The sequence below is a fragment of the Dipodomys merriami genome, unplaced genomic scaffold, assembly GCF_024711535.1.
Source record: "Dipodomys merriami isolate MVZ:Mamm:240054 unplaced genomic scaffold, mDipMer1.0.p SCAF_4, whole genome shotgun sequence".
In the NCBI taxonomy this organism is placed as follows: domain Eukaryota; kingdom Metazoa; phylum Chordata; class Mammalia; order Rodentia; family Heteromyidae; genus Dipodomys; species Dipodomys merriami.
The window spans coordinates 93,477,728-93,504,026 of record NW_027205603.1 but is presented as its reverse complement, the minus strand read 5'-3'; the positions used below and the strand labels follow the sequence as shown (position 1 = coordinate 93,504,026).

At 61.2% G+C, this 26,299-nt stretch overlaps 2 protein-coding genes across 6 annotated transcripts in view; one reads left to right on the top strand and one right to left on the bottom strand.

Moving 5' to 3' along the window:
• The window catches only part of Slc45a4 (solute carrier family 45 member 4), a 62,906-nt gene extending 44,468 nt beyond the window's left edge, over positions 1–18,438 (top strand). For 2 of the 3 annotated variants that reach the window (XM_069991482.1, XM_069991483.1), the window contains exons 3-8: positions 9,136–9,324; positions 10,244–10,423; positions 11,072–12,144; positions 13,379–13,478; positions 14,179–14,390; positions 16,712–18,438. In XM_069991482.1, the coding sequence (XP_069847583.1) occupies positions 9,136–9,324; positions 10,244–10,423; positions 11,072–12,144; positions 13,379–13,478; positions 14,179–14,390; positions 16,712–17,074 (2,117 nt within the window). In that variant the 3' untranslated portion in view covers positions 17,075–18,438. Of the gene's footprint in view, positions 1–9,135; positions 9,325–10,243; positions 10,424–11,071; positions 12,145–13,378; positions 13,479–14,178; positions 14,391–15,752; positions 15,783–16,711 lie in introns of all 3 variants that reach the window. The other variant, XM_069991484.1, reaches the window with a different exon arrangement.
• Positions 18,439–21,880: 3,442 nt separating this feature from the next.
• Positions 21,881–26,299, bottom strand: part of Dennd3 (DENN domain containing 3) — a 42,293-nt gene continuing 37,874 nt past the window's right edge. The window contains exons 19-23 of one of the 3 annotated variants that reach the window (XM_069991479.1): positions 26,095–26,252; positions 25,743–25,876; positions 24,547–24,665; positions 24,339–24,476; positions 21,881–23,707 (exon numbers count right to left, since the gene is read on the bottom strand). In XM_069991479.1, coding sequence (XP_069847580.1) covers positions 23,507–23,707; positions 24,339–24,476; positions 24,547–24,665; positions 25,743–25,876; positions 26,095–26,252 — 750 coding nt within the window. In that variant the 3' untranslated portion in view covers positions 21,881–23,506. The remainder of the gene's footprint in view (positions 23,708–24,338; positions 24,477–24,546; positions 24,666–25,742; positions 25,877–26,094; positions 26,253–26,299) is intronic. The other 2 variants (XM_069991480.1, XM_069991481.1) reach the window with 2 other exon arrangements.

Genomic DNA, 26,299 nt, shown 5'->3' with positions numbered 1-26,299 from the left:
AGAAGTTCAAGACCAGTCTGGGCAACAGAGAGGACCCACCCCCACCTCACATTGTCTTTGTGGTGCTGGGAATCAAATCAGGGCTTCATGTGCACCAGGAAAGCATTCTGTCACTGAGTCACATGAACCTCATTTCAGAAATAAAGGGAGGGGGGAAGAATGGAGAAAAAAAGAAAAAGCAGACCCCAGAGCTAGCCCAGACAGTTTCCTTCTTGGCAGGAAGAACTCTTTTTGTTTTTTTGTTGTCAGTCGTGGGGCTTGAACTCAGGCCTGGGCACTGTCCCTCAGCTCTTCAGCTCAAGGTGAGCGCTCTACCACTTGAGCCACAGCGCCACTTCTGGTTTTCTGGTGGTTTGTTGGAGATAAGAGTCTCATGGACTTTCCTGCCGGGGCTGGCTTTGAACCACAATCCTCAGACCCCAGTCTCCTGAGTAGCTAGAATTACAGGCATGAGCCACCAGCGCCCTGCTAGAAAGAACTCTTTTTTTTTTTTTAATTTATTTATATATTTTACTGTGAAAATACCATACAGAGGGGTTACACTTACATGGGCAAGATAACGATTACATTTCTTATCAAGCATTGTAGCCTCCTCCTTAGAAAGAACTCTTAAGAGACATCTTTGCCCCACTGCACTGGTGTGAGGGCTGGGCGAGCACATGCAGCAGAGGGCCGTCCAGCCCGGAGAGGCCTGGTATTCTGGTGGTGCCCGCACTTCTAACCAATAGCTTTTCTTTTTTCACCATTTGGCCCTGGTGGTGGGCAGACCCACCTGGGGTCACAGATGCAGTGCTCGTGGAGAAAGGCCAAGCTGTGGAAACCGTGGTCAGCCGCTTGTGCACGTTGCTGTTTGGATTGGGAAGTGTGGATTTCCTTGCCTTTCAGATCATTGTATTTTACAAACAATGCAGTGTTCACCAGTCATTTTTCCCAAGGAATCAGATACGCTATTCTTACATCACAGCCTTACTGTTTGCCCGCTGTTGCTGGGCATCGTGCCTGGTGTGGAGATGATGGGGCAGCCTCAAGCGTGGGGCTCGTTTGTTGGCCTGGGCAGATCCCCGGGAGGGGAAGGAGCGAGCGAGAACATAGCCCTCCACAGCTCAGATGGGGCCAGAGTCCGCACAGCTGGCCAGTGCTGAGGGGCGGCGTGTGCTGGGCACTGTCCAGCCCTGGGCAAAGGTTGTAGAGCTGGCTGGGGAGCCCTCCAGTCCAGAGAGATGCAGAAGTATTCTGTTCCTTCACAAAGGAAGGAGCCGGGCAGGGGAGGGGACAGTGCCTGCCTGTCTTCCTCTTCCTCTGGGACTGAGCCCCAAATGTTTCCCCATTCTCAGCCGAGCCCGGCCGGCCTCTGCCAGCAGTTCCGCGTCCCCCTCACGTGTGGTCCGCTGCTGTCAGTGGCCCTCCCGAGTCACCCAGGGGCTGCCCCTCCTCTCGGGTACTCACCCTGCCTTCCTGCAGCGCTCAGGATTCGAACCGGGCCGCACAGGCACAGGGTCTCCTGCTATCAGCGTGTCCTCCTTGGTTTTACACAGATGGTTCGCAGCGGTGCTACCACAGGTCAGGGAAGGTCACAGCATAGCGACCTTGAACAAGCCCAGCCGTGGCTGCTGCAGGTCTCCTGAGCTTCTCATCCGGCCCTCGCTGGAGCGGAGGCGCAGCACACTTTGAGAGCCTAGTGGAAACATCCCCCAGGACACCAGGCACCTCCATTCTCAGGAGGGCAGATGGGTGGGGGCGGGTCACCCATGGGGACAGCCATGCCAGTGCTGGGGGAGTCGCTGCTGTGTCTGGAAGGGGGCGGGGGGTCAGCATCGTGCCACAGCTGGGGGAGGGGCAGGGCGCAGGTGTTGAAGCCCGTGGACACGGGTGGGGTGGCACTGAGGCTGAAGCCTGCCAGGCCATCTCAGGTTTCTGCTATGGCTGCTTGAGACCCGGGGTCAACCAGAGCTGCTGCACAAACACCCGGCACCGCTGCCACAAGCCACCGTGACATACAGTCTGAGACCCCGTTTGGATGAAGGACACTACAGGCTCAGTATGGTAGTGATGGAAGGACAGGCCGGGGGGTGCCACACCGTCCCTCAGTCCTGAGAAGACCTTGCATGAGGATGGCCACTGAGCCCACAGAAAGTGGGAGTTTAAAGTAAAAACTTGGAGCTGGGCGCCTATGGCTCATGCCTGTCATCCTAGCTACTCAGAAGACTGAGATCTGAGGATCAAGGTTCAAAGTCAGCCCAGGCAGGAAAGTCCATGAAACTCTTATCTCCAATGTACCACCAGAAAACTGGACATGGCGCTGTGGCTCAAGGGGTAGAGCGCTCGCCTTGAGCTGAAGAGCTGTGGGACAGCGCCCAGGCCTTGAGTTCGAGCCCCACAACCAATAACAACAACAAAAGTGAAAAACTAGGAACCTGAGCCATCTTTCCCTTCCAATCACCGCCTCAGACCTAGTGCCAGGAGACATGCACTGGGCTGCGGGGGGAGACGGCCCTGCCCTGGCATCACAGACACAGCTTGGTCAAGCTGGCTACAGTCAAGTCCCACTGCAGAGTTTGTGGATCTCTGCAGAGGTCACTCAAGGACACCAGCATTTCCCACGAAGAACTCATTCTCACGAGTTTCTGTTATCATGAATTTTTGTCCCATAATACAAACATATCTAGACATGGCTGGCTTTGTCCATTGAAAGAAAGAATGTGAGCTCCGATTCCCATCCCAGGTCTTTTGTTAAGCGTTTATAGGCCGCTTTCCCAGCCCCTGCCCCTCCTCCTCAATACCACTTTATCAAAAATGCCCTTGTGAATAGAGGCCGAGCCTGCACGTCAGGTGACCTCACAGCCCGCGGACGCGTGGTGACACAGCGAGTGTTTCCTGTGAACAGGGAGCCTTCCGGGTCCCACCATTGTTGTTCAACTTTTGCCTGGAAAAAAACAAAAATTATTTACTAGGGCCAGTGTTGTGTTTGTTTAGCGCTTTGCTGGGAATGGCCCGATCTGGGTGTCCCAGGAGCAGCGGGTGTAGCAGGCTGTCTGCGCCCAGGCAGCTCGCCCGTGGGGGGGGGGGGGGGCGGGGGACGACACTTTGGAGACGTGATGGGGAAGTGTTTGCTTGTCTTGCCAACATTTCACAACGAAGCACTGTCACCAGTCCCCCAGCGGCTCTGCCCCCCTGTGCCGGTGCCCAGCACTGCACGCTCATTTCCTGGGGTGGACTGTGCCACCTAAAGGAACTTCTGGGCAGACTGAGAAGCAAATGGGCCGCGAAGCCCCACAGGTGTTGTGGGCGCCCTGGGCCCAGCCCTCGTCCTCAGCCTGCGCGGCTGAGCCCTGGGCCGCGCCCGCTCGCCTCAGCCTGCGTGGCTGAGCGTGCTGTTTCTCGCACTGTAGCAGGACAGCACCTCAGAGTGTGCAGTGCTCTGTGTGGTTGCTACCCCCGACCCCGCAGCGCTGCCAGGGAGAGGAGTTGAATGGGTGCTCACGTGGCCGGGTCTTGGGCCTATCCCAACCGTGGGGGGAGGGGGCAGGCACAGCCTCTGGAGCCAGACGGGGAGGGGGGGGCACGTGACCCTGGAAGAGGACACGCTCAGGGCACCGCCTGACGGGGCACTGCCAAGGTTGGCCACTACCACCGCTTGGTTGCAAGTCCACAGCAGGGTTTGCTTTTTTGTTGTTGGTCATGGGGCTTGAACTCAGGGCCTGGGCGCTGCCCCTGATCTTTTTCTTGGCTCAAGGCTGGTGCTCTACCACTTAACCACAGCACCACTTCTGGTCTCTACCACTTGGAGCCACAGCACCACTTCTGGCTTTCTGGTGGTGAAGTCTCACAGACTTTCCTGCGCAGGGTGCCTTCTAACCGCAGTCCTCAGATCTCAGCCTCCCGAATAGCAAGGATTACAGGAGTGAGCCACAGGTGCCCGGCCAGGGTTTGTTTTTGAGATGGGATTTCAGGGCTGGCCTGAAGCCGTGGGTACCCATGAGGATCCTGGCTAGCTAGGACTACAGGCATTCATCGTGCCGAGGGGCGCCACAGGCAGTTTGAAGCTGTGCGTGGGCCCCGCCCCACCAAGTAAAGGCACGTTTGGGTGGCAGCAGTCAGTGCAGGTGTGCCCACTCAGTTTGTTGACACAGGTGACCTTGGGTGAGCCATCTACACCTCGCCTGGCTCTGCTGCATGGCCTCCCTGGGGTCCTCTCTGCAGCAGGCAGGGCCCGAGTAGATTTCCAGTGCCCAGGGCAGGGTAGGAAGGATGGCATGAGACTGGAGCTGCTGACTTCCAAGGACATGGGACTTGGGAAGTTGGGGCTAAGATGGTGGCCTCAGGGTCAGAAGCCTGAGTTCAAAGCCCAGTACTGCCACATAGATTAGTGCAATCACAGCATCTGACCGCGAGGAGCTGTGGAAGGCTCTGGAGTACCGAGGTAGCTTGAGCAGGTCACCCCAGCCCCGGGTGGTGAGTGAGATCAGGAGGCCCAACACGGAGCCACTGGTAGTCTCGGGTCCAGGCTTCCAGTAGGACCAGGCCTCAGGTTGGACGTACTTCGCACCTGCCGTCAGCAGAGCGGAGTCCCAAGCCCAAGACAGGGATGCGGGAGTCAAGGGTGGGGAGAGGAGGCAAGGGGACAGCAGGCCCAGCTGCCAGGGCTCTGTGCAGTGGTGTGGCCCCTGCTGGGCGCCCGGACTCTGTGCGTGTGGTGTGGCCCTGCTGGGCGCCCGGGCTCTGTGCAGTGGTGTGTGTAGCCCCTGCTGGGCGCCCGGGCTCTGTGTGTGTGGTGTGGCCCTACTGGGCGCCCGGGCTCTGTGCGAGTGGTGTGGCCCTGCTGGGCGCCCAGGCTCTGTGCGTGTGGTGTGGCCCTGCTGGGCGCCCGGGCTCTGTGCAGTGGTGTGTGTAGCCCCTGCTGGGCGCCCGGGCTCTGTGTGTGTGGTGTGGCCCTGCTGGGCGCCCGGGCTCTGTGCGAGTGGTGTGGCCCTGCTGGGCGCCCGGGCTCTGTGCGTGTGGTGTGGCCCTGCTGGGCGCCCGGGCTCTGTGCAGTGGTGTGTGTAGCCCCTGCTGGGCGCCCGGACTCTGTGCGAGTGGTGTGGCCCTGCTGGGCGCCCGGGCTCTGTGTGAGTGGTGTGGCCCTGCTGGGCACCCGGGCTCTGTGCGAGTGGTGTGGCCCTGCTGGGCGCCCGGGCTCTGTGTGAGTGGTGTGGTCCTGCTGGGCGCCCGGGCTCTGTGCAGTGGTGTGGCCCTGCTGGGCGCCCGGTACAGCACCGCACCAGGTGAGGCGCCGCCTGTGGACGGGCTCAGAGCTGTGACCAGCTAACACCTGGCTGCCAGTGTTCATGGTGGGCATCGGCCGCTGGGCGCGCTGGCCTGGGCCATCTCTGTGTGTGAGCTGGCGAGGCTGGGTGCCCAGGAGAACTGGGTCAGGAGCTGGCGTGAGTGTCCTTGGTGGTCTCAATGCAGAGTTAGCCCCTGCCCGGGCCTCTTCCCTCAGCCTCGTGCCACTCCCTGAGTCTCTTCCAGCCCCAAGCCCCAGCTGGTGGCAAGTTTCAAACCTCTTCCTAAGGGTTTGCCGGGCAGGTGAGGTAAAGGGCAGGAAGCCATGACTCCCCCAGCTCAGGATCCTCCCCAGTCCTGGGACTGCCACTGTCGCCTCCCGTAGGCTATGGAGCCAGTAGCAAGGAGGAGACTGAGCGGGAAGCTGGCTTCCCCAGGCAGCAGATTCATCATAGGGCACATGGGGTATAGCAGGCGATAGCTGGGCTCCGCCCATGGAGTTGTCACTACTAGTTGTCATCTGAATTAGCTGTCACCCCTCTGCCACTGTGAAGTGGGAGCCATAACAGGTACATGTCTGTCACGTGAGACTGGAGCGTGTACAAGATGCCCAGCATCCGTGGGTAATGGGGGCCGGGGCGTCGGTGCACAGGCACTGCTCTGTGCCTGCCCCAGCCTCCCATCTTGCTGAGCGGTGAGAAGCTTGCCCCGCCTGCCCCTCGCGCTCCACCCTCAGCCCAAACTAGAGCGCAGGCGGAGCGCTGCAGAGCGCTGAGGACACCGCGGGGCGGGGCTCGCTGGGTTTGCTCCTTGTGAAGGACAGCAGGGTGTCAAGACACGCGTGTTCTCTTTTCAGGTTTCATGATAACAAACAGGGCAGAAAGTTGGCATCCTAAAATGTGGGGCCTCTCTCCCCTCCCCGACTCCCTGCCCTCCTCTCCTCCCTTCCCTCATCTCTTCTGTCCCTCCCAGCCTCCAGACCGGATTTCCTTACGTAGCCTAGACTGGTCTCAAACTCGGGATATTCCTGCTTCAGTGCCAAGGTGAAAGGAATGTGCCACCGAATCCTGTTCTGTTTTTTATTACACCTTTCAGCCTCAAGATTTCCTTCTTGATGCCATACAGGGTAGCTACGACTTGATAGATAGCTGCACTCCCAAACTGCTTATCTCTGGCTGGCTCCTGAGATGGGTACGGACTGGTCTCAGGCAGATGGGTATGGACTGGTCTCGGGCAGCACGGCTAACACTAGTAGAAGCGACCCTCCAAGGAAGAGCAGAAGGTAGCCTCTGATACATCATTCCCAGTGCTTCTCATTCATTTGGTACTCCTCCGTTGTTGGACACTAATTAAAGGAAAGGAAGAAACGATGGTATGACCTTTACTCACGACAAGGCACCAGGAGACTGACCTCAGGATGGTCACTCAGTGGAGGGCATTAGCAAATCTCATCTGAAGGAACTCCAGGACCTAAAGCAAGGCATGCTGCCAGGTGTGGTGGTGCACTCCTGTAGTGCTAGCACTTATAGAAGCAGATCATGAGTGCTAGGCTTTGCTACATAGTAAGGTCCTATACACACGCATGCACACGCACGCACGCACATCAGGGGATGTGGCTCAGCAGTGCGGTGATGACCTGGCCGGGCCAGGTGTCTCGGCTTCCATCCCCAGCACTGAAGGAAAAAAGTAGGAAATAAAAGCAAAATATAAAAGAACTAGACTAATGGAAATTCTTCACAATTTCACTGTGAGATAAAAGTGAACTAGATTGAGGTACGAGCAGGTTGAAGATGACAGAGCAATCTGTGGACTTCAGAATCAGTAGAAGTGATCAGTAAAGAACAAGATTTCAGAAGAAGTGAGACTGGGGCAAGACTCGGGCAACAGTGTGGTGGCGGTGGCTTCCGCATCTGCCAGAACCACAGACTGCCGCGGCGGCAGACACCCTGGCGGGGCCTGGGCTCTGAGGTTCTGGTATGGCAGACACCCTGGCGGGGCCTGGGCTCTGAGGTTCTGGTATGGCAGACACCCTGGCGGGGCCTGGGCTCTGAGGTTCTGGTATGGCGGGGCCTGGCAAGCATGGGGCACCAGAATTGAGGTTGGGCTACAGTAGGACTGGACTTGGACTCGGCTAACCCAGACCAGGGCTAGTGGGCAGCAAGGGCAGGACGGGCAGGGCTGTCGAAGGAGAGGCTGCGTTCGGAGAGTGTCTGGCCCAGCAGGGCGGGAGAGGCCAGCCCTCATTGGACACCATTGTCTGTGGGTTCGTTTCAGGACAAGCAAACCTGTCACCCTCTCTGGGTGGAGGGTCAGTGGGAGCGCCACCAACCCAGGAAGGCAGCCTCGGTGGCAGAAAGTGGGGGGGGGGGACCGGCGCTGGGGTTTGGGTGGGCGCTGGGGCAGAACAGGACCTTCCCTGCTCCCCACCAGGAGTTGGGCCGCAGGGGGCTGGCCCTGAGGGAGGAGGGCCACTCAGGAGGGGGCTACGGGGCCCACCCGCCCCTCAGAGGCTGAGGCTTGTGGAGAGCCAGCACCTATGGGTGTGGAAGGCCGGGGGCAGCGCACCTGCAGCGGTTGCTCCCTCTGGACAGCTTTAGCGGGAGCTCCCTCGGAGGGAGGACACCTGCTTGTGCTGAGGGCCACAGATAAATCGCCAGTGGTGCCGGTGCCTGGAGCTGGGCCCGCAGAGCGCTGCGCTGACTGGGGGGGAGCCCTGGGCCGTCCTGCCGCGCTCCTGTCCTGTCCTGCCCGGCCAGGGCGTGCGCCTCGAGGTCTGGCTGTGTAGCCGTGGTTTTGGAAGGTGCTTCCTCCACGCGGTGCTATGTCCTCCCACAGGTTGTTTTTCCTTCCAGTTCCACATAGCACTGTTTTTTCAGTGCCTTTAGTGGTGTAAAATGCTAGCCTGATGAGGTGCTGGGGCCTGGGCCTTAATTTTTTTCATGGTTTAAAAAAGTGTTATTAAGGAGTTATATAAACCGGCTACATTCCGGAAGTCAGGTTATGAATATGATGCTTTTCGGGCCATGTCACTCCTTCCTTCACATTCCCCCATCTCCCTCCCCACCTGCCCTACCCACAGGTACAGAATTCACTGAGCCTTTTTGTTGTTCCTTGTGCTGGTCCTGGGGCTTGAACTGAGGCCCTGGGTGCTGTCCCTGAGTTCTTTTGCTCAAGGCTAAGGCTCTACCACTTGAGCCACAGCACCACTTGTGGCTTTTAGTGGTTAATTGGAGATAAAGAGTCTCTTGGATTTTCTTGTCCAGGCTGCCTTTGAACCGTGACCCTCAGATCTCAGCCTCTGAGCCTTTATGTTCAGCAAACCATGTGTCAGCACGCAGAAGTGCAGTCCGCCTCCTGAGCAGCCAGCCTGACGGCACCCAGCGGTGGCAGCGGGTCCTTCCCGAGCCCTCGCTGTCGGAACGCCCTGCCACCCACGCTCGTCCCGGCTGCTCTGCACAGTGGGGTGGTTCTCGCGCCAGCTGTCCACGCAGCTTCTGCGGCTCTTACCTTTTGTCCAGCCTACCCATGATGCATTGGGCTTGTGTCATAAGGAGGCCACCTGCGGAGTGAGGGAAGGAAGACTTTGAACTCTGCCTGCCCTGGTTTAAATGCTGGGGCCACCACCAGTTACCCCTGTGGCGTGCGGTAGGTTGCGTGGCACCTCGAGTTTCAGGCGCCCTGCCTCTCCCGGCAGTGAGGAAGGCTCAGCACTGGGGCCACAGCCCTGAGCTCGACACGCATCGGGTGCCTCTCCCCCGCGTGCAGCACTGCGGGCCGGGCCTCCTGCTCGCGGCGGCGGCGGTGGCATGGCTCCCCGCGTTGCGTGGCTTCCGGGAGGAAGGCCGTGCGTGCTAGTGCCCGCTGTCCCCGCAGGTCTCCCGGAGCAGTACTACAGCCTCACCTGGTTCCTGAGCCCCATCCTCGGCCTCATCTTCACCCCGCTCATCGGATCTGCCAGTGACCGCTGCACCCTGAGCTGGGGCCGGCGGCGGCCCTTCATCCTCGCCCTCTGCGTGGGCGTGCTCTTCGGCGTGGCGCTCTTCCTCAACGGCTCCGCCATAGGTAGGCGTCCCCCCGCCTGGCCGCCTGTGGCCACTGCGAGCCAGCGAGCCAGCCCGCCCGCCCCTGTTCACAGGGAGACGCTTCCTGTTGTGCTGCTGTTTCCAGCACGTATCTGACACTGCGTCCTGTTTCCAGCTTCATTCCAGCAATTACCTTTTTTTTTGGTTTTTTTTTCTCCTTTTCTTAGGCGTGGTATTGAACGCGTCCGGAGCTGAGTTTGTGGGCTGTTTTTCTGGTTCCTGTGCTCCTGTGTTGTTTTGCTTCTCTGTTGTTTTGTTTTGGATTGAAGTGACTGGGTGGGAAAGTATGTTTGCCTTGAGGCGCCCATCCGAGCTGGGGAAAAACAAAGCCTGGCGCTCTGCCCCCTCAGCCGCCCGAGCAGGACAGCGGGGTGTTCCAGAGAGCACCCAGAAAACCCTTCAGTGTGAAGGAGCAAGCGCCTCACCCCTCCACCCTGGGGGCCTCACGGGTCAGGTGCAGTCTGATTGTTGGGGGGCCTTTGGGCCTTGTCCTGGGTCTGCCCCATGCACACCACCTCGCGTCTTTGCGTGAGTGCTACAGGCCCTTTGTGCGGGCAGTAAGCTGAGCCCCGGCCCAGGCTGCTCAGGCACTGCCGTGGATACTTGATCCTGAGGTTTAGGACCGACTCCCCTGAGCAACGGACTGCTTGTGCACAGCAGTTACCCGGGGGGCACCCGCTGGGCTGGGCTGCCCCTTTCCCTGGGACCCGCAGGACCTCAGCTGGCAGGGGTTTGCAAAGGAGCTCCCCTTCCCGCTTCAAAGCAGATGGGCGAGGGGGCGCTGGGCAGGCAGCGAGAATTTGATGGGACTCTCCTAGGTCTGCATGAAGCCTGCAGCTCCCGCCCTCTCTCCCCGGTGCTGCATGGCCAGGCTGACTCCTTCCCCTCATTCTGTTCAGGTCTGGCCCTGGGCGATGTCCCCACCCAGCAGCCCATCGGCATCGTTCTCACCGTGCTGGGAGTGGTGGTGCTGGACTTCAGCGCCGATGCCACCGAGGGGCCCATCCGCGCCTACCTGCTGGATGTGGTGGACAGCGAGGAGCAGGACATGGCCCTCAACATCCACGCCTTCTCTGCGGGTGTGTATGGGCACGCTGAGTCCGCACAGCCCCTCCAGATCCTGGGTTTCCAGCCCTCGCCAACCACCAAGACCGAGTAGGACAAAGGGACCAAGGGTCCGGGACAGGGAGCGTCAGAATTGCTCTCCAGGGGGCTGAGACCTGGCGCTGCGCTGACCCCTGTCTCAGCCGGTCAGTGTTGGCACACGGCGGGATTGGCACACGGGCAAGTTGCATCGGCCCTGGGACTCGCTTGCTCTTAACAAGTGGGGATTGGGCTGGGAAGGTGGCTCAGTGGTAGAGTGCTTGCCTTGCATGCCTGAGGCCTTGGGTTCGATTCCTCAGCATCACATAAGCAAAAAGAAAAAAGCCGGAAGTGGCGCTGTGGCTCAAGTGGTAGAGCGCTAGCCTTGAGCTGAAGAGCTGAGGGACAGCGCCCAGGCCCAGAGTTCAGGCCCCACGACCGGACACACACACACACACAAAAAAAGTGGGGATTGGGGGGGCGGGGGGGGGTAGGACTCAGCCCTGGGGTTCTTGCTCTGGGTGCACAGCGAAGCCTGGGTCCTGACCGGTGAGTTGGTGGGGCGTCCTCCACACGGGGCCCGAGGGGGAATGGCTGCCCCAGCCACAAGGCCTGCTCGGCTCACCCGCTGCTTCTCCCTCCAGGCCTCGGCGGGGCCATCGGCTACGTGCTGGGTGGACTGGACTGGACACAGACCTTCCTGGGCAGCTGGTTCCGGACACAGAACCAGGTGCTCTTCTTCTTCGCCGCCATCATCTTCACAGTGTCGGTGGCCCTGCACCTCTTCAGCATCGAGGAGGAGCAGTACAGCCCGCAGCAGGACCGCGGCACCGCCGAGGCCCCCGCCCTGCCCGGAGCCCGGCTGAGCGGCGCTCTGACCCCTGCCGCCCGCCTCAACTCCCTGGGCGGGGGCCTGCAGGACGGCAGCCCCCCGTTCCCAGACGAGGTGCAGTCCGAGCATGAGCTCTCCCTGGACTGCCTGGACGTGGACATCGTGCGCAGCAAGAGCGACTCGGTGCTGCACATGCCGGACCCCACGCTGGACATGGAGCCCGAGCTGCCCTTCCTGCACGACATCGAGCCCTCCATCTTCCATGACGCCTCCTACCCCAGCACCCCCCGCAGCACCAGCCAGGAGCTCCTGAGGGCCAAGCTGCCCCGCCTGTCCGCGTTCCTCAGGGAGTCCAGGGAGGAGGACACGCTGCTGGACAGTCACTTGAATGAAGCTAAAGTCCCCAACGGGAGCGGCGTCCCTCAGAGGCCGGCCCTCAGCAGCCACAGCCGGGTGGCCGCCAAGCCCTCGGCCACCTGCGGCTCCGTGAGGCGGCGCAGGCACACATTCCGCCGGCAAGCTTCCAGCACCTTCTCCTACTACGGCAAGATCGGCTCCCACTGCTACCGCTACCGGCGGGCCAACGCGGTGGTGCTCATCAAGCCGTCCCGCAGCATGAGCGACCTGTACGACCTGCAGCAGCGCCAGCGCCAGCGCTGCCGGCGCCGCCACCAGAGCGGGGCCACCACCTCCAGCGGGGACACGGAGAGCGAGGAGGGCGAGGGCGAGACCACCGTGCGCCTGCTGTGGCTGTCCATGCTCAAGATGCCCCGCGAGCTGACCCGCCTCTGCCTCTGCCACCTGCTCACCTGGTTCTCCGTCATCGCCGAGGCCGTCTTCTACACCGACTTCATGGGCCAGGTCATCTTCGAGGGGGACCCCAAGGTGAGTGCGCTGGGCCAGGGCGGCGCTGGCACGGCCCCGCGGCACCGGGGGCTGGGAGCACCCGGGCCTTCACAGATGGAGCCTCTCTAGAGCCCCCCACCCCAGGGCAGCCCGCTGCACAGCCTCCATGCACCACAGGACACCCGCTCCACAGCCTCCATGCACCCCAGGACACCTGCTGCACAGCCTCCATACACCCCAGGACACCCGCTCCACAGCCTCCATGCACCCCAGGACACCCGCTCCACAGCCTCCATGCACCCCAGGACACCCGCTGCACAGCCTCCATACACCCCAGGACACCCACTCCACAGCCTCCATGCACCCCAGGGCACCCGCTTCACAGCCTCCATGCACCCCAGGACACCCACTCCACAGCCTCCATACACCCCAGGACACCCGCTCCACAGCCTCCATGCACCCCAGGACAGCCACTGCACAGCCTCCATACACCCCAGGACACCCGCTGCACAGCCTCCATACACCCCAGGACACCCGCTGCACAGCCTCCATACACCCCAGGACACCCGCTGCACAGCCTCCATACACCCCAGGGCACCCACTGCACAGCCTCCACGCACCCCAGGACACCCGCTCCACAGCCTCCATGCACCCCAGGACACCCGCTCCACAGCCTCCATACACCCCAGGACACCCGCTGCACAGCCTCCATACACCCCAGGACACCCGCTGCACAGCCTCCATGCACCCCAGGACACCCGCTGCACAGCCTCCATACACCCCAGGGCACCTGCTCCACAGCCTCCATACACCCCAGGGCACCCACTGCACAGCCTCCATACACCCCAGGACACCCGCTCCACAGCCTCCATGCACCCCAGGGCACCCGCTGCACAGCCAAGGGGTCAGGTGTGGAAGCCGGACTTTCACCACCGCGGCCCTGAGCAGCGGGCCGGACAGCGCTCCAGCCATGGAGGTAAGAGCTGGTTGTTAGTGGTGCGGGGCAGTGCAGCCGGTTCCTCCCATGCTCTTGGAATCCTGTAGCAACTCCCAGTGCCATGCGCCACCTGCAGGAGGGCCGTGGGTCAGAAGAGACCAGGACTCCTGGGGCAGGCGGAGGCCATGTGCGGGCGGGAGGGGAGGACGGGACGCAGGGCTGACTCTTGCACTAGAACGCTGGCCGCCTCCGAACGGCTCACTGGGCTCTCAGCACGGAGTAACCTGTGCTCCAGGCGCAAACGGTGCTGCTGACACCCACCCCTTTCTGGAACAGGCCTCCTCCAACTCCACCGCCTGGCACGCCTACAACGCCGGGGTGAAGATGGGCTGCTGGGGCCTGGTCATTTATGCTGCTACCGGTGCTATTTGCTCAGGTAAGAAGTGCCGGTCACGTGAGCCCACACCCCAGCCCAAGCCATCAGCAGGTGGGAACGTGCACCCCACAGTTGATGGGCATCGGTAGTGGCCTGACTTCCCGGGCTGACAAGGGAACAGGTGTCTCGAGAGCCCCTGCGCCCTGTCCAGCATGGGCAGTGGCGGGCCCGCCGTCTGCAGCTGCCGCTCGGCTGGGCAAAGGGGCCTCAGCCAGGGGGTCTCGGCACGCAGGAGGGGCTGGCCCCTTATCCTGAAGGAGGCTGGCGGACTTCCACCCTGGGCAGCAGGGAGGATGTGGCCCTGACTGGACTGGGTAGGGGAATGGCCGGCGGAAAGCCCACAGTCATCCAGGCCCAGGGGGGTCACCACCACCCCATTGATAAAGGATTCCCAGAGCCCAGAGGATGCGCCCAGGCCAGAGGCGCCCACAAGGAGAGGGGGACGGGTCCCCGGTGGCCAGGGAGGTCCTGGGCTGCAGAAACGGCCAGGGCGTGGCCTCCCTTGGGAGCCCCAGGGCTCAGGAGCCTGGCAGCCATGTTGGCGTGGACGTGGGCCCCGCCTCACAGTAGATCAAAAGAGGGAGCACTTGCCCCTGCAGATCCGGCTTGGCCAAAGTGCAGCAATGCCAGGGAAGGAGAAGGCCAGGCCAGGGTGCCAGCCGGCTGGAGCCGTGGCTCACTGTCTGTTGCCCCTCTGCAGCCCTGCTTCAGAAATACCTGGACAACTACGACCTGAGCATCCGGGTGATCTACGTGCTAGGGACGCTGGGCTTCTCCGTGGGCACGGCCGTGATGGCCATGTTTCCCAACGTCTACGTGGCCATGGTCACCATCAGTACCATGGGCATCGTCTCCATGAGCATCTCCTACTGCCCCTATGCCCTGCTGGGCCACTACCATGACATCAAAGAGGTGCGTCCAGCCCGCCGTGGGGTTGGGGAGCCGAGCCAGCTGCCCAGGCCCGGGCCCGGGCCCGGGGCTGGCGCCTGATCCCCTGTGGCCCAGCACCTCCCACCTAAGGGTTAGCCCGGCACAGAATGCCCCTCCACCGTCCACTCCTGCCAACCTAGCAGCTGACGCCGCCTGAGCCGTCCTTGGCCACCAGAGCCTCGGCCTCCAGCACTCTGACTCCCAGGCTCTGCATGAGGCCTCTGAAGGCAGGGACAGCCCTGGTCAGCACGGAGGCAGGAGGCGCAGTTTCACTTCTTACTTTGTAATCCATAATGCTTTATTTTTTTCTTTTGGCATTTTCGGCATTTGAACTCAGGACCTGGAGTTGGGTGGACAGGCATGCGAGTGCTTGCAAGGCGCACCCTCTCGTCCTTTCTGCTGTAGTTATTTTTCAGATTTTTTTATTTTTCATGCTTTTTGCCCAGGACCAGCCTTGGACCTAGATTCTCCTCCAGGTACCTCCCACATGCCGCCACGCCAGCTTATTGGTTAAGAAGGAGGTCTCAGGCTGGGAAGGTGGCTTAGTGGTAGAGTGCTTGCCTTGCATGCATGAAGCCCTAGGTTCAATTCCTCAGTGCCACATACACAGAAAAAGCCAGAAGTGGTGCTGTGACACGAGTGGTAGGGTGCTATCCTTGAGCAAGAAGCTTGGGAACAGTGCCCAGGCCCTGAGTTCGAGCCCTGAGATTGGCAAAAAGAAAAAGGCAAAAAAAGATGAAGGTCTCACTAACTTTTTCCGTTGGCTGGCCTGGAACTGCGATCCTCCTGATCTCTGCCTGAGTGGCTCGGGTCCCAGGCTCCTCTGCCTGCTGGCTCTCTTACACTGCAGTGGGACGGGCTTGGGTCTGACAGGTGGGGCTTTGGGAACTTTCAGACTAATGACTTGGAATTGCTCATAGTATTTCCTTACGGCCCAGTGTAACACCTTGTCGTGTGTCATCTTGTTCTCAAGGCTGGTGCTCCAGGCCACGCCCCAAGCCCGTGTCATCCTTTGCTTTGTGGGCATTCGTTCCCTGAGGGTTGTCTACTGTGTGCAGAGTAGTTTGGGAACCCTTAGTCCTGTCTGGCATATTTCCTCATCCACCCCTTCTGGGGCTACCTCAGCGCTCCTGGATTGGTTCGCTGTTTTCAGGTTTCTTGAGTTTTTCAGCCTAGTAGTTGCATATAAAACTATGATTTTTCCTCTTTGCACCTCATTAGCTGCACTCCGCAAGTGTGTGTTAGGCTCAGCAAAATAAGGGATTTTTCATGGTCTCTATTTTGAACCATGAATCACTTACAAGTCTGTCGATGAGTTCTGACAGTGACTTTTCCAATGGTCAGGCTTTCCTCACGGCCAGAGAGCGTGCTTAGGTAGGATTTCCAGTCCTGGAGGTAACAGAGGCTCCCTTTGGGGAGCAGATATCACGGCTGTTGCTAAGCATGTATGTACTTAGAGAAAGCGCCCTGTGCGCTGTTAGCTCACAGCTAGCGTGTTGCTGTTTATTCCCGGGCTTATCCTGTGAGGGTGTGGGAAACCCCCTGCCGTGCTGAGGGCGCACTGTGTGCGAGAGCATGTGCGTGTACGCGCGCTTTGCTCGCCTACCTTCTCGCACCGGCCTCCTGTGTAGCAGGCCCAGCCAGGCCTGGTGTCTCTGTAGACCAGAGGTGGCCGCGCTGGTGTTCTTTTGTATCTTGTTCAAAAAACACAAACCGGGCAAGTACAGTACTTCACACCTGTAATCCTCGCTATGCATATGGAAGAGACAGGAGGATCATGATTTGAGGCTAGCCAGGGGGCAGGAGAGAGTTGATGACACCGTTTTGACCAATAAAAAGATCGGGGCCCAGTGTCACATGCTTATCACCCCAGCAGTGTGGAAAGAGTGAACAGGAAGGTAACGGTCCAGGCAGCCTGGGCAGAAATGTGTGAAACCCTGTTTTAAAAAGAAGGAACTCAGAAGCAGGAGGAGGTGTGGCTCAAGGGGTCTAGCGCCTGCCTGGCACACACACTTGCCTGGGTTCACGGCCAGATGGAACCAAAACCAAAAGCATGTTGCTCGCCTGCCCCCTGCTGGAGACCAGGGCCCGCCACCCTGCCTGTGCCTGGAGGGCCCCCCTCCCTCTCCCCCCCCCCTGCAGTTGCCTCTGCTCCTCCCCTCCACAGCTGCTCCTCCCCTCCACAGCTGCTCCTCCCCTCCACAGCTGCTCCTCCCCTCCACAGCTGCTCCTCCCCTCCACAGCTGCTCCTCCCCTCCACAGCTGCTCCTCCCGGCCTTCACGCCTGTCTCTTTCTCTTCCAGTACGTCCAGCACAGCCCTGGCAGCTCCAAGCGCGGGTTTGGCATCGACTGCGCCATCCTCTCCTGCCAGGTCTACGTCTCGCAGATCCTGGTGGCCTCGGCCCTGGGGGGCGTGGTGGACGCCGTGCGGACGGTCCGTGTTATCCCCATGGTGGCCTCGGTGGGCTCCTTCCTGGGCTTCCTCACAGCCACGTTTCTGGTGATCTATCCCAAAGTGTCGGAGGACGCCAAGGACGAGGAGAAAGGCCTGTCCTCCCGGGCGGCCGGCGAGGGTGGCCGCAGGGCCGGCGAGAAGCCCACTGTCCTGAAGCTGTCGCGGAAAGACGGCCTGCCCGGGCCCGTGGAGACCGAGTCCGTGGTGTGAGGCGGCGGGGCTCTCCACGCGGGCGCGCGGCTTCTCCGGCGCAGGCCAGGCTCCGTAGGTGTAGGGTAGGTTTGAGCTGTTAGGCAAAGTATCACATTCATTACTTTCTCCACAATTAAAAAATCATTTGAAATCTTTTTTTAATTGAAAAATCTTTTAATTTCAACTCCTATTCTGCAGGTGTATTATTCTGCATGTTTTTAAATTGTAAGACGCTTACAATATACTCAGTAAGCAATTTAGAAAAAATAAGCCTTTGAATTTCTGAAATTGTCATTGAAAATGCAAACCCTGCGCCGTCCTTGGCCTGTCCCCTGGGCGCCGGCCGCGGCCTCGGCGGCGTGGTCACAGGGGTCTTGGCGCCTCTTGGCACGCACAGTTGTGCTGCCGCTTTTGGAGAGTTTTTCTCTGATTATTTGGGAAGTGTTTTCTTTTTCATAACTGTTTAATTACAAGAACAGCGTCTCGTCTCTTCCTCGGAGGGTGTGGTGGCCTGTGGCGGCCGCACCAAAGCCGGCGAGTTCCCCGTGGCTGCTGTGGGCAGCGAGGGACCATGTGCGAGGGCGACCTCCAGACAACCAGGGAGGGGCAGCAGCAAGCACGGACAGAATGTGCGTGGTATGTGTGCGTGTGGGTGTGTGCACGCATGTGCGTGCCTGTGAGTGTCCCACCTCCCCCCCCAGGCCCCGGGGGAGCCGTTTGGTCACCGCCGACTCTCAGTTGCACTTTGATTTGTCTCTACACCGTTTGCTGGGAATCCAGAGCCCAGAGCTCCAGGCAGGCGCTGGCTCCCGAGTCCTGCCTCCAGGCTACCTCGAATGTGTGGTGGGCGAGGCCTCTGAGGGGTGCCCGAGGGTGCCAGGGCCTCCCTTTCTGCCACACTGGGGCCCATCCGAACTGGACCCCATCTGAACTCTTGTGACTTCCTCCCGGGCTCCTGGGCTGGCCGCTGGAGCGCACGTGCACCTGAGAGCCGCCTGGGTCTGGGTCGCGGCCCAGCCAGGGCCTGGCGCCGTGCGTTTTCTGGCTTCAGCCAATGAGTGAACCTCAGGCTCCAGGAAGCGCAACCGTCACAAGCTGCCGCTGTCTGGAACGTGTTCAAGGCACCACATCCCACCCAACGCTTGAGCCCGCTCTTCCCGGAGACCGGATCTGGAGACCGGCGGTCCATGCCTGCCGGCGCTCTGAGGGGAAGAGCGCGGGAAGAGCACGGGCGGCAGCCGCTGCCCCAGTGAACACGGCGGCTGCCTCCACGTGGTGTTTTTTAAATAGAACTTTACAATGCATGAGAATCATGCTGCAATATGGTCATTCTAAAGCATATATATATATATATATATATATATATATATATACACACATATATATACACATATATTTCAAGCTGAAATGCAGTTTTTTAAATAAATTACTTGAATTTTCTGTGTAAGCAGAATGGCTGTTTTTGTCCTTGGCAGCTCTCTGGTCTGGTCTTGTCACGGCTGCCGCTGGTGGCAGTCCCCAGGAGCGGCGGCGTGTGCTGGGCGCGGGCAGCTTCTCAGCCTGCGCTCCGGCCAGCCCGGCCCGCTCCCACCCCGCCGGCCTCTGGCTGAAGACGCTTGTGCCGGGAACTGAGAAAGGCAGTGGCCCGGCTGCCACCTGCCGCATGCCAGCCCAGAGGCCATGACCCAGACTGACCCCGACGAACGGCCCGTAGGCCTCATGCCTGGAAACCAAGCTGACCAGGAGTGGGCTCACAGCGGCCGGGGGGGGGGGGGGCGTCATGAGGGCCTGGGCAGTGTGCCCACCACCTGCAGGCCTGTGCCCCTCCTGACATGGGATTCTAATACGGCGCCAGTTGGGGCTGCCGGATGGCCTGTGAGCGGCTGAGCCGAGGGCCGGCTGCTGGCTGGCCTGTTCAGTGGTGCGGGCACCGGTTTCTGACTGGGGGGCGGGCAGGAGGGGGCACGGAGCTCACCGCTGCTCACCTCCACCGGACCCGAGCAGGCCGGCAGCCGTCTGGCGCTCGGCTGGAGTTGGCCTTGTGTGCCAATTTGGCCGGGGAGGGGGGGGGGGGGCTGGGGGCCACTCAAAAGCCATGTGATGCACAAGAAATCTTTAACCAACATGGGGGACGTGGATCTGATGGCATTATTGTTCCTTTCTCGACCTCAAGGAGGGCTTTGGGATGGCTGTGGCTGAACAGGGGAGGGGGACTGTCCAGTGAGGCGGGGGGGGGGGGGGGGCGTGGAGGAAGCCAGCCCTCTCCCCCGCAGGGGCGGCCCGAGCCTTCCACCAGAGCGATCGCCCTCATCTGCAGCCCCTTCTGAGCCGGCAGCCGCCTTCCAGCCTCTTCTCTCCCCTACTCTAAAGCCTTTTCAGCGTCTTTTTAAAAACCAGCGTCTATTCATTGTACCAGGGGCTTTCCACGCTAGCACACAATGTGCGCGACCGCAGTCACTCATGTCCTGAGCACGCTGTGCGGCCTCCGGTTTTCTCAATGAACTCTAAGCAGTTTTTCCTTCTGTTTAGCACTTTTTTGTCGGTCATGGCGCTTGAACTCAGGGCCTGGGTGCCATCCCTGAGCTCTTCGGCTCAAGACAAGCACTCTATCCCTTGAGCCACAGCATCACTTCTGGTTTTCTGAGTGGTTAACTGGTAGTAAGAGCCTCATGGACTTTCCTGCCTGGGTTGGCTTCGAACCACAGTCCTCAGTCCCCTAAATAGGATGATAGGCGTGAGCCCTTGGCACCCGGCCACTTTAACATGTTCTAAAGTTGGCACTGAGGTTGCAAAGACGCCCCTGTGTGCTGGGTTGACCCTGTGACCCGTGACTTCCCTTGGGACTCTGTCCCACCTCCTGGGGACACTGCAGCAGCTAGTTACCAGCTGACATTCAACGGCCCTTAAGAACAGTCCTGGGGTTTGGTTTTGTGCCAGTGGTGCAGGCCTGGGTGGAAGATCTGCTCTGCGCACCCGCAGGTGGCGTGCCCTGTACCATCTTGGTTATTGGAGCTTCTAGTAGTCTAAATCAGGTACGATGACCTTTTAAAGGTAGCCTCCACTCTGTGTGCGTGTGTCCGCATACCAGCACTGGAGCTTGAAAGCAGGGCCTTGTGCTTTTGCTGGGCTTTTCTGCTCCAGGTCTGGAGCGCTATTACCTGAGCCAGCTTTTTTGTGGTTCATTGGACTTTCCTGCTCAGGCTGGCTTTGAGCCGTGATCCTCGGGTCTCAGCCTCCTGGGTTATAGGCCTGAGCCACGGGGCCCTGCTGTGAGGCCTTAGCTTGCCCTGGCTAGACCCTGAACTGCGTGGGGCGTGCCGGGCTCCCGCCTGAGAGGTGCCCGCGGCCGCCCCTCCCTGGAGCTCTGAAGCAAGTGCCTGTCCTTTTGTATTCTGCCAACTTGCTCCCCATGCGCACGCCATGCCTTGGCATCCATTACAGCTCTTCTCTGTATGATAATACTGTACACTGGCTTCTCATTCCCTTCATCTCAGGGCTTCACTTTTGCCAGGCAGAAGCTCTTAACACTTGAGACCAGCTCCCCTCCCCCCCCTCCCCCTTGCTGTCTACCCACGCAAGAGTCTTGCATTCTTGCCTGAAGTCCGTCAGCCTTGGGCCACAATCTTCCTATCTATAGTCACCTACAGCTGGGATTACAAGTATGAACCACCTCACCCAGCTTCTCTAGTGAAGATGGAGTCTTGCTAGCTAGTTCCCCAGTCTTGCCTCTCCCACCCCACCCCCGCCAGCTTGAACTCTGGGCCTGGGTGCTGTCTCTCAGCTCTTCAGCTCAAGGCCAGCATACTACCACTTGAGCCACAGCGCCACTTCTGGTTTTCTGGTGGTTTATTGGAGATTAGAGACTCACCAACTCTCCTGCCCAGGCTGGCTTTGAACCATAATCCTCAAATCTCAGCCTCCTGAGTAGCTAGGATTCTAGGCATGAGCCACTGGTGCCGGGCTTATTAATTTTTGAATGTTTAATCCATCTAGTATTTTCGTAGTACCTGGGACTAAAGGTATGTGTCATCATGCCTGGCCGCGTAATGGACATAAATTTCTTGAAGGTCACTATCCTGGCCCACGCTAGTGGTTTGTTTTGTTATTTGACAGGATCTCACTATGTGGTCCAGGCTGCCCTTGAACTCTCAATCCTCCTGCCTTAGCCTCCCCAATGCCGGGATGACAGGCATGTACCGTCACACTCGGCTTTTCTTGCTCTAAATACTGTTAGGAGAGTCCAGAGAGTCCAGGACAGGCGCCCTGGCTAAGCAGGCCCTGGTGTCCCAGGCTGAGGGGGACCCGCCCTGCCGTGGAGCTGTAACCAGCCAGGCCGGGCCTTGGGCCTCACGACCCTGCTGCCTCTGTTCCAAGGTGCAGAGCCCCGCTGTCACCCGGAGAACCAGCTGTCCCGAGCACCGCCCTCGGTGCGTGGCCTCAGCGCAGCGAGGAGGTCCCCTCGCTGCTCAGCTCCACCTGGAGGAGCCCCTCACCCTCCTGGTGATGTTGGTGGGGGTGAGGCGGGGCGCTGCCGTACCCCCCACAGGCCCACAGCTTGGTTAGCGCTGGCTGCGGACAGCTGCTAGGGCTGCATTTTCACCCCGTAAGCGGGGTGCCAGGTGGTGGGAAACGGAGGCCTCCCTGAGGCCCCCCTCCCAAGCGACCTGACAGCGGCCCCGAGTGCAGGCTGGCGCAGGCGCGCCGGGTGCTCCGTGCCTCCGGCCTCAGCCCCACAGCGGAGGGTCGGCCAGTCCACAGCTGCCTCAGACTCGGGCCGTCCCGGAAGCACCAGCCCAGGACGGGGCCGGCTGGGTCTGTGGAGAGGCCTACACGCATCCTCCAGCAGACAAAGCCACGGACGCGCGGGTCACATGTCATGGCCACAGCTAAGTCCAGACGCTGACGGCTCCCACCTGCAACCCCAGGAGGCTGAGCCCTGAGGATCACGATTCAAAGCCAGCCCACGCAAAGAAGCCTGTGAGACTTTATCTCATTACCCAGCGGAAAAAGCGAGAATGGAGGTGCGGCTCAGGGTAGAGCGCCAGACTAGTACAAAAGAATGAGGCCTTGAGTTCAAGACTTAGTACTAGAACCAAAAAGCACCTAGACAGTGACCGGCGGCGACCATTCTCACAGCCCCCAGCCAGACACTGAGGCCCGCGTGACACGCGCTGCAGAGCTGTTAGCACGGCCCGCTTCCCCCAAGGCAACACTGGGCACCAACTTAACTCACGCTGCTAGAGCCAGGCACAACTACGCTCACGCCTGCCCTTCCTGGGGCTCCTTCAGAGGCGGTGGAAGCCCCCCAACGCGGCGGGGTCTCCTTACCCCTGCCCTGGTGAGAGTGCTGCTCACCATGCCTCCTCTTGAGGAATCTCACACTCACACACTCACACCTACACACACAATCACAGACACACCTACACACACACACCTACACACAATCACACACACTGACACACTCGCACATACAAACACTCACACTCACACACACACAGAGCTGCTGTGCCCTGGCAGCTTCAGTGCTGCTTCCGTTGCTGGGAATCGTGTCCAGGTTGAAACTCGAAAGTCTGTCTGTCTTGGAATAACTTGATGAGGCGAATCGGGCAATCCACACCGGCCTTGGGTCACATCCAGAGCGCTGCCCACTGGCAGTGGCTACAATAAGGAAGCGGACGTGAGCGCGCGTGAGCTCAGACGGCTAAGCCGCCCACTCAGAGTTTCAGTGTTTCCTGGTGCCGTGGACTGGCATCGAACGATGCTCACGTGAGTCTGAGGCCTGCGCCGCGGGGCTCCGTGCACTCAGCTAAGCCCCGCCCTTCGCAGCCACCTTCCTGCCAGCCGTGAGTGCTCCCACGCAGAGACCCTGGTGTTCCGGGGAGCCAGCGCCCCCACAGCCACCCCTGGGAGAGGGGGGTCGGCGGCGAGCACCATCCACCATCAGCAGCGCTCCTTGCAGGCACCATGTGCCTGGTCAGGGACGGGCGGGCACCGGGCAAGTCCTCTGCAGCTCCGCCCCGGTCTGCGGGCCACGTGCTGTCCAGCGGTGAACGGCTCCTGCCTCGGTGGCAGCAGCCTGCAACACTGGGACACGTGGCAGTCGGGCTAACAGCAAAGCGCCGCTCACTACGCACGCGTCCTGCGCAGCATGCGACGCACCCGGCAGGGAGGCGGCCGCACTGGGCGCACTGTGCCCTTTAATAGAAAAGCCCGGCGCTTCGGTGCCCCGGGTTAGGGCTCGCCAGGACGTGAGCAGCCACCACCGCGCCGTCAGGTCCAGGTGTGTGAAGAACAAATGCTGAGGTCATGTGATGCAGCCAAGATTGTGGCTCCAGTGCAGGCCCTGCTTGTGGATTCTGGTACATTCTGGAAAACCCACTGGGTAACTGCAGCTGAGGCCGCATCTGTGAGCAGAGGCCGGCGGGGCGCGGCAGGCGGGCGGGCGGGCGCTCACTCCACCTTCCAGATGGCGATCTTGCCCTCCTCCGGCCCGGACCCGCTGAGCACGTAGCGGCCCTCGGCGGAGCACAGCGTCCGAACGCAGTCCACGTGCGCCAGCAGCTCCTTGGCCACCGTCCTCTGGTCCGCGTCGATCACATAGATCTTCCCCCGGGGCCGTCCCTGCGACGGGCCCGCGCCGCCCACCCAGATCTGCAGGGAGGACGGGCGTCAGTCAGAGGGGAAGGGGCGCCTCAAAGCCGATGCTCTGCAGGTTCCCCAAAGCACATGTCCTTGCTGGCCAGGTCTCTGCTTTCAAGAGGCTGGGCCTGGAGGACGGGGCTGAAGCCCAGAGGCCAACATGACCCGTCAGTGCTGGACGGTGCCTGGGGGCTGCTGAGAGGAGGGAAACTGTTCTTACACTAGGACTCGCACGCACGCACACACGCACACGTGTGCAGGACAGGCGAGAAGCTGGCTGTGGCGGTCAGGTGTGGACCGCGCGTGAGAGCATCCAGTGGCCGCAGGAAGCACGCCCGTTCTCGTTAACTACAGGCCGTGCAGCGGGGCTCGGGAGGGGCTCGAACCTCCTCCTCCCAGTGGACGGTCCCGATACCAGCGCCAGGGGGAAGCCAAGGTCGCCGGGGTCGCCGGCAGTGCTGGGACTCAGAGAAAAGCAGGGGACGCCTCCCCCGCCCCGCCCGGGCTGTGAACTCCACCGCCCACAGGGCCTGTAAGGCCGTGGCGACCCCGCGCCGCAGTCACACGGGAGCCCGAGGCTGACAGCCCACACGTGCCCACCCCGGGGAGGAGCCCGGAGCGCGCGGTGGGGGGCACAGCGCACCTGCCTCTTCACCCGGATCATGCAGCTGATCTCGGAGCAGTGTGGAAGGCGGACGCTCTCGGGGGGCCGGCCCAGGTCTCCCAGGCTCCAGATGTACAGCTCGCTGTGTCCCGCGCAGGCCGCCCACAGCTGCTCCTGCTGGACAGACAGACGCCACCATGGCACCGCGGCCACGGCGCCTCCCACCCGCCCCGCAGGCCCTCAGTACCTCAGGCAGGATCTGGAGGCCCAGGAAGGAGGCCTGCACTTCCGGGTGGCCACCGTTGATCCTCAGCTGCTGCCGCAGGACGCCGTGGGCCGTCACCTCCACGATGCTGCTCCCCGCGCCTGCAGAGCCGCGGCCAGCCCAGCATGGGCGTCCTCGCCTGACCCGGCCCCCCGTCCTCCCGTGACCACCAGCCCCACGCTGTCACGTGTCCTGTGACTGCCACACCCCACACGTGTCCCCTGCCCCGTGTGACTCGGCACGTGCTCCCCCGTCCCATGGGACTCAGCACGTGTCCCCTGTCCTGCGGGACCAACCAGCCTCAGGTGACAAATGAACCCCTTGGTCCTCAGCCAGCCTAACCACTCAGACGCTAGCCTGAGTTTTCCTCCCTCCCACTACTAAACACAAGGAACCCCTGCCCTCTAGGCCAGCACTGGGGGGGGGGGGGAACCCCTACCCTCTAGGCCAGCACTGGGGGGGGGGGGTGCCTGCGCACGGGGCAAAGCCCTGGGTCGGGAAGGGCTGGCTGCCGGGAGGGGCAGCCACAGCCTGAGCCTCAACTGCTTGGCACCGTCACCGGCCCACCGCACTCACGCAGCGCGGGCCCCGCACACAGGCGACGGCGTTCAGACTGGGTGCTGGCCAGGTAGGTGCTGGCCAGATGGGCGTTGGGAGCACAGCTATGAGTGGGCCTCGCCGTGTCCCCAGCCGGCCCCACACTTGGGAGAACCACATGGGAAACCTAAAATCACTGTTGGAGCCGGGCACTGGCGGCTCACGCCTGTCATCCTAGCTACTCAGGAGGCTGACACCTGAGGATTCAGGTTCAAAGCCAGCCCAGGCAGGGAAGTCCATGAGACTCTTATCTCCAATGAACCACCAAAAGGATGAACGTGGAGCTGTGGTTCAAGTGGTAGAGCACCAGCCTTGAGCAAGAGAGCTGAGGGACAGCGCCCAGGCCCCGAGTTCAAGCCCCAGGACAAGCACACACACAAAACGCCCCACAGTTGGCTGTGGCTCAAGCTCTGAGTTCAGGGGCGGGGAGGGGGGGTAGCTCCCCAAGGGCGGACCGGGGTGGTCTGCACTCCATAGGAGGGCAGGAGTCTAGGGGAGGCCCGGGGAGGGGAGGCCCGGGGAGGGGAGGCCCGGGGAGGGGAGGCCTGGGGAGGGGAGGCGGTGGCGGCGCGGGCACTCACAGCACCAGAGGCGGCTGCTGTGCAGGCTGATGGCCGTGAGGCCCCCGCAGGGCAGCTGGAAGCGGCCGGTGACCCGCAGGCTGCTCACATCCCAGGCCAGCACCGTCCCGTCCACACTGCAGGAGTACAGCTCGCTGAGGGTCAAACACGGCACAGTTAATGACGGGGGGGGGGGGGCCCGCAGGGGGTGGGGGGGTCGCCCACACCAGGTGCCCAGCCCAGGCCAGGGGGGGGGAGGGGCGGCTCCCCAGGGCTCCGCGCCTCCACCCAGGGCTGAGGTCCCCCGCGGGTCCAGCAGGAGCACCGCACACCTGGGCCTCCCCGCCCCAGCGCCCCGCTTCCTGCGGCCGACCTGGGCCTCCCGCCAGCCGGCGCGGCAAGCCCGGTGACAGCCGCACGGTGCTCGGTGAGCTGCTTGTTGCAGGACACGCTGTGGACGTTGATGATGTAGATGACCGCGTCCTCCGAGCCCACCCACACCTGGCTCTGGTCTGCCATCACCATGCAGTTCTAGGGAGAAGCCCGAGTCAGCCCACCAGCCTCCCGCCTGCGGGGGC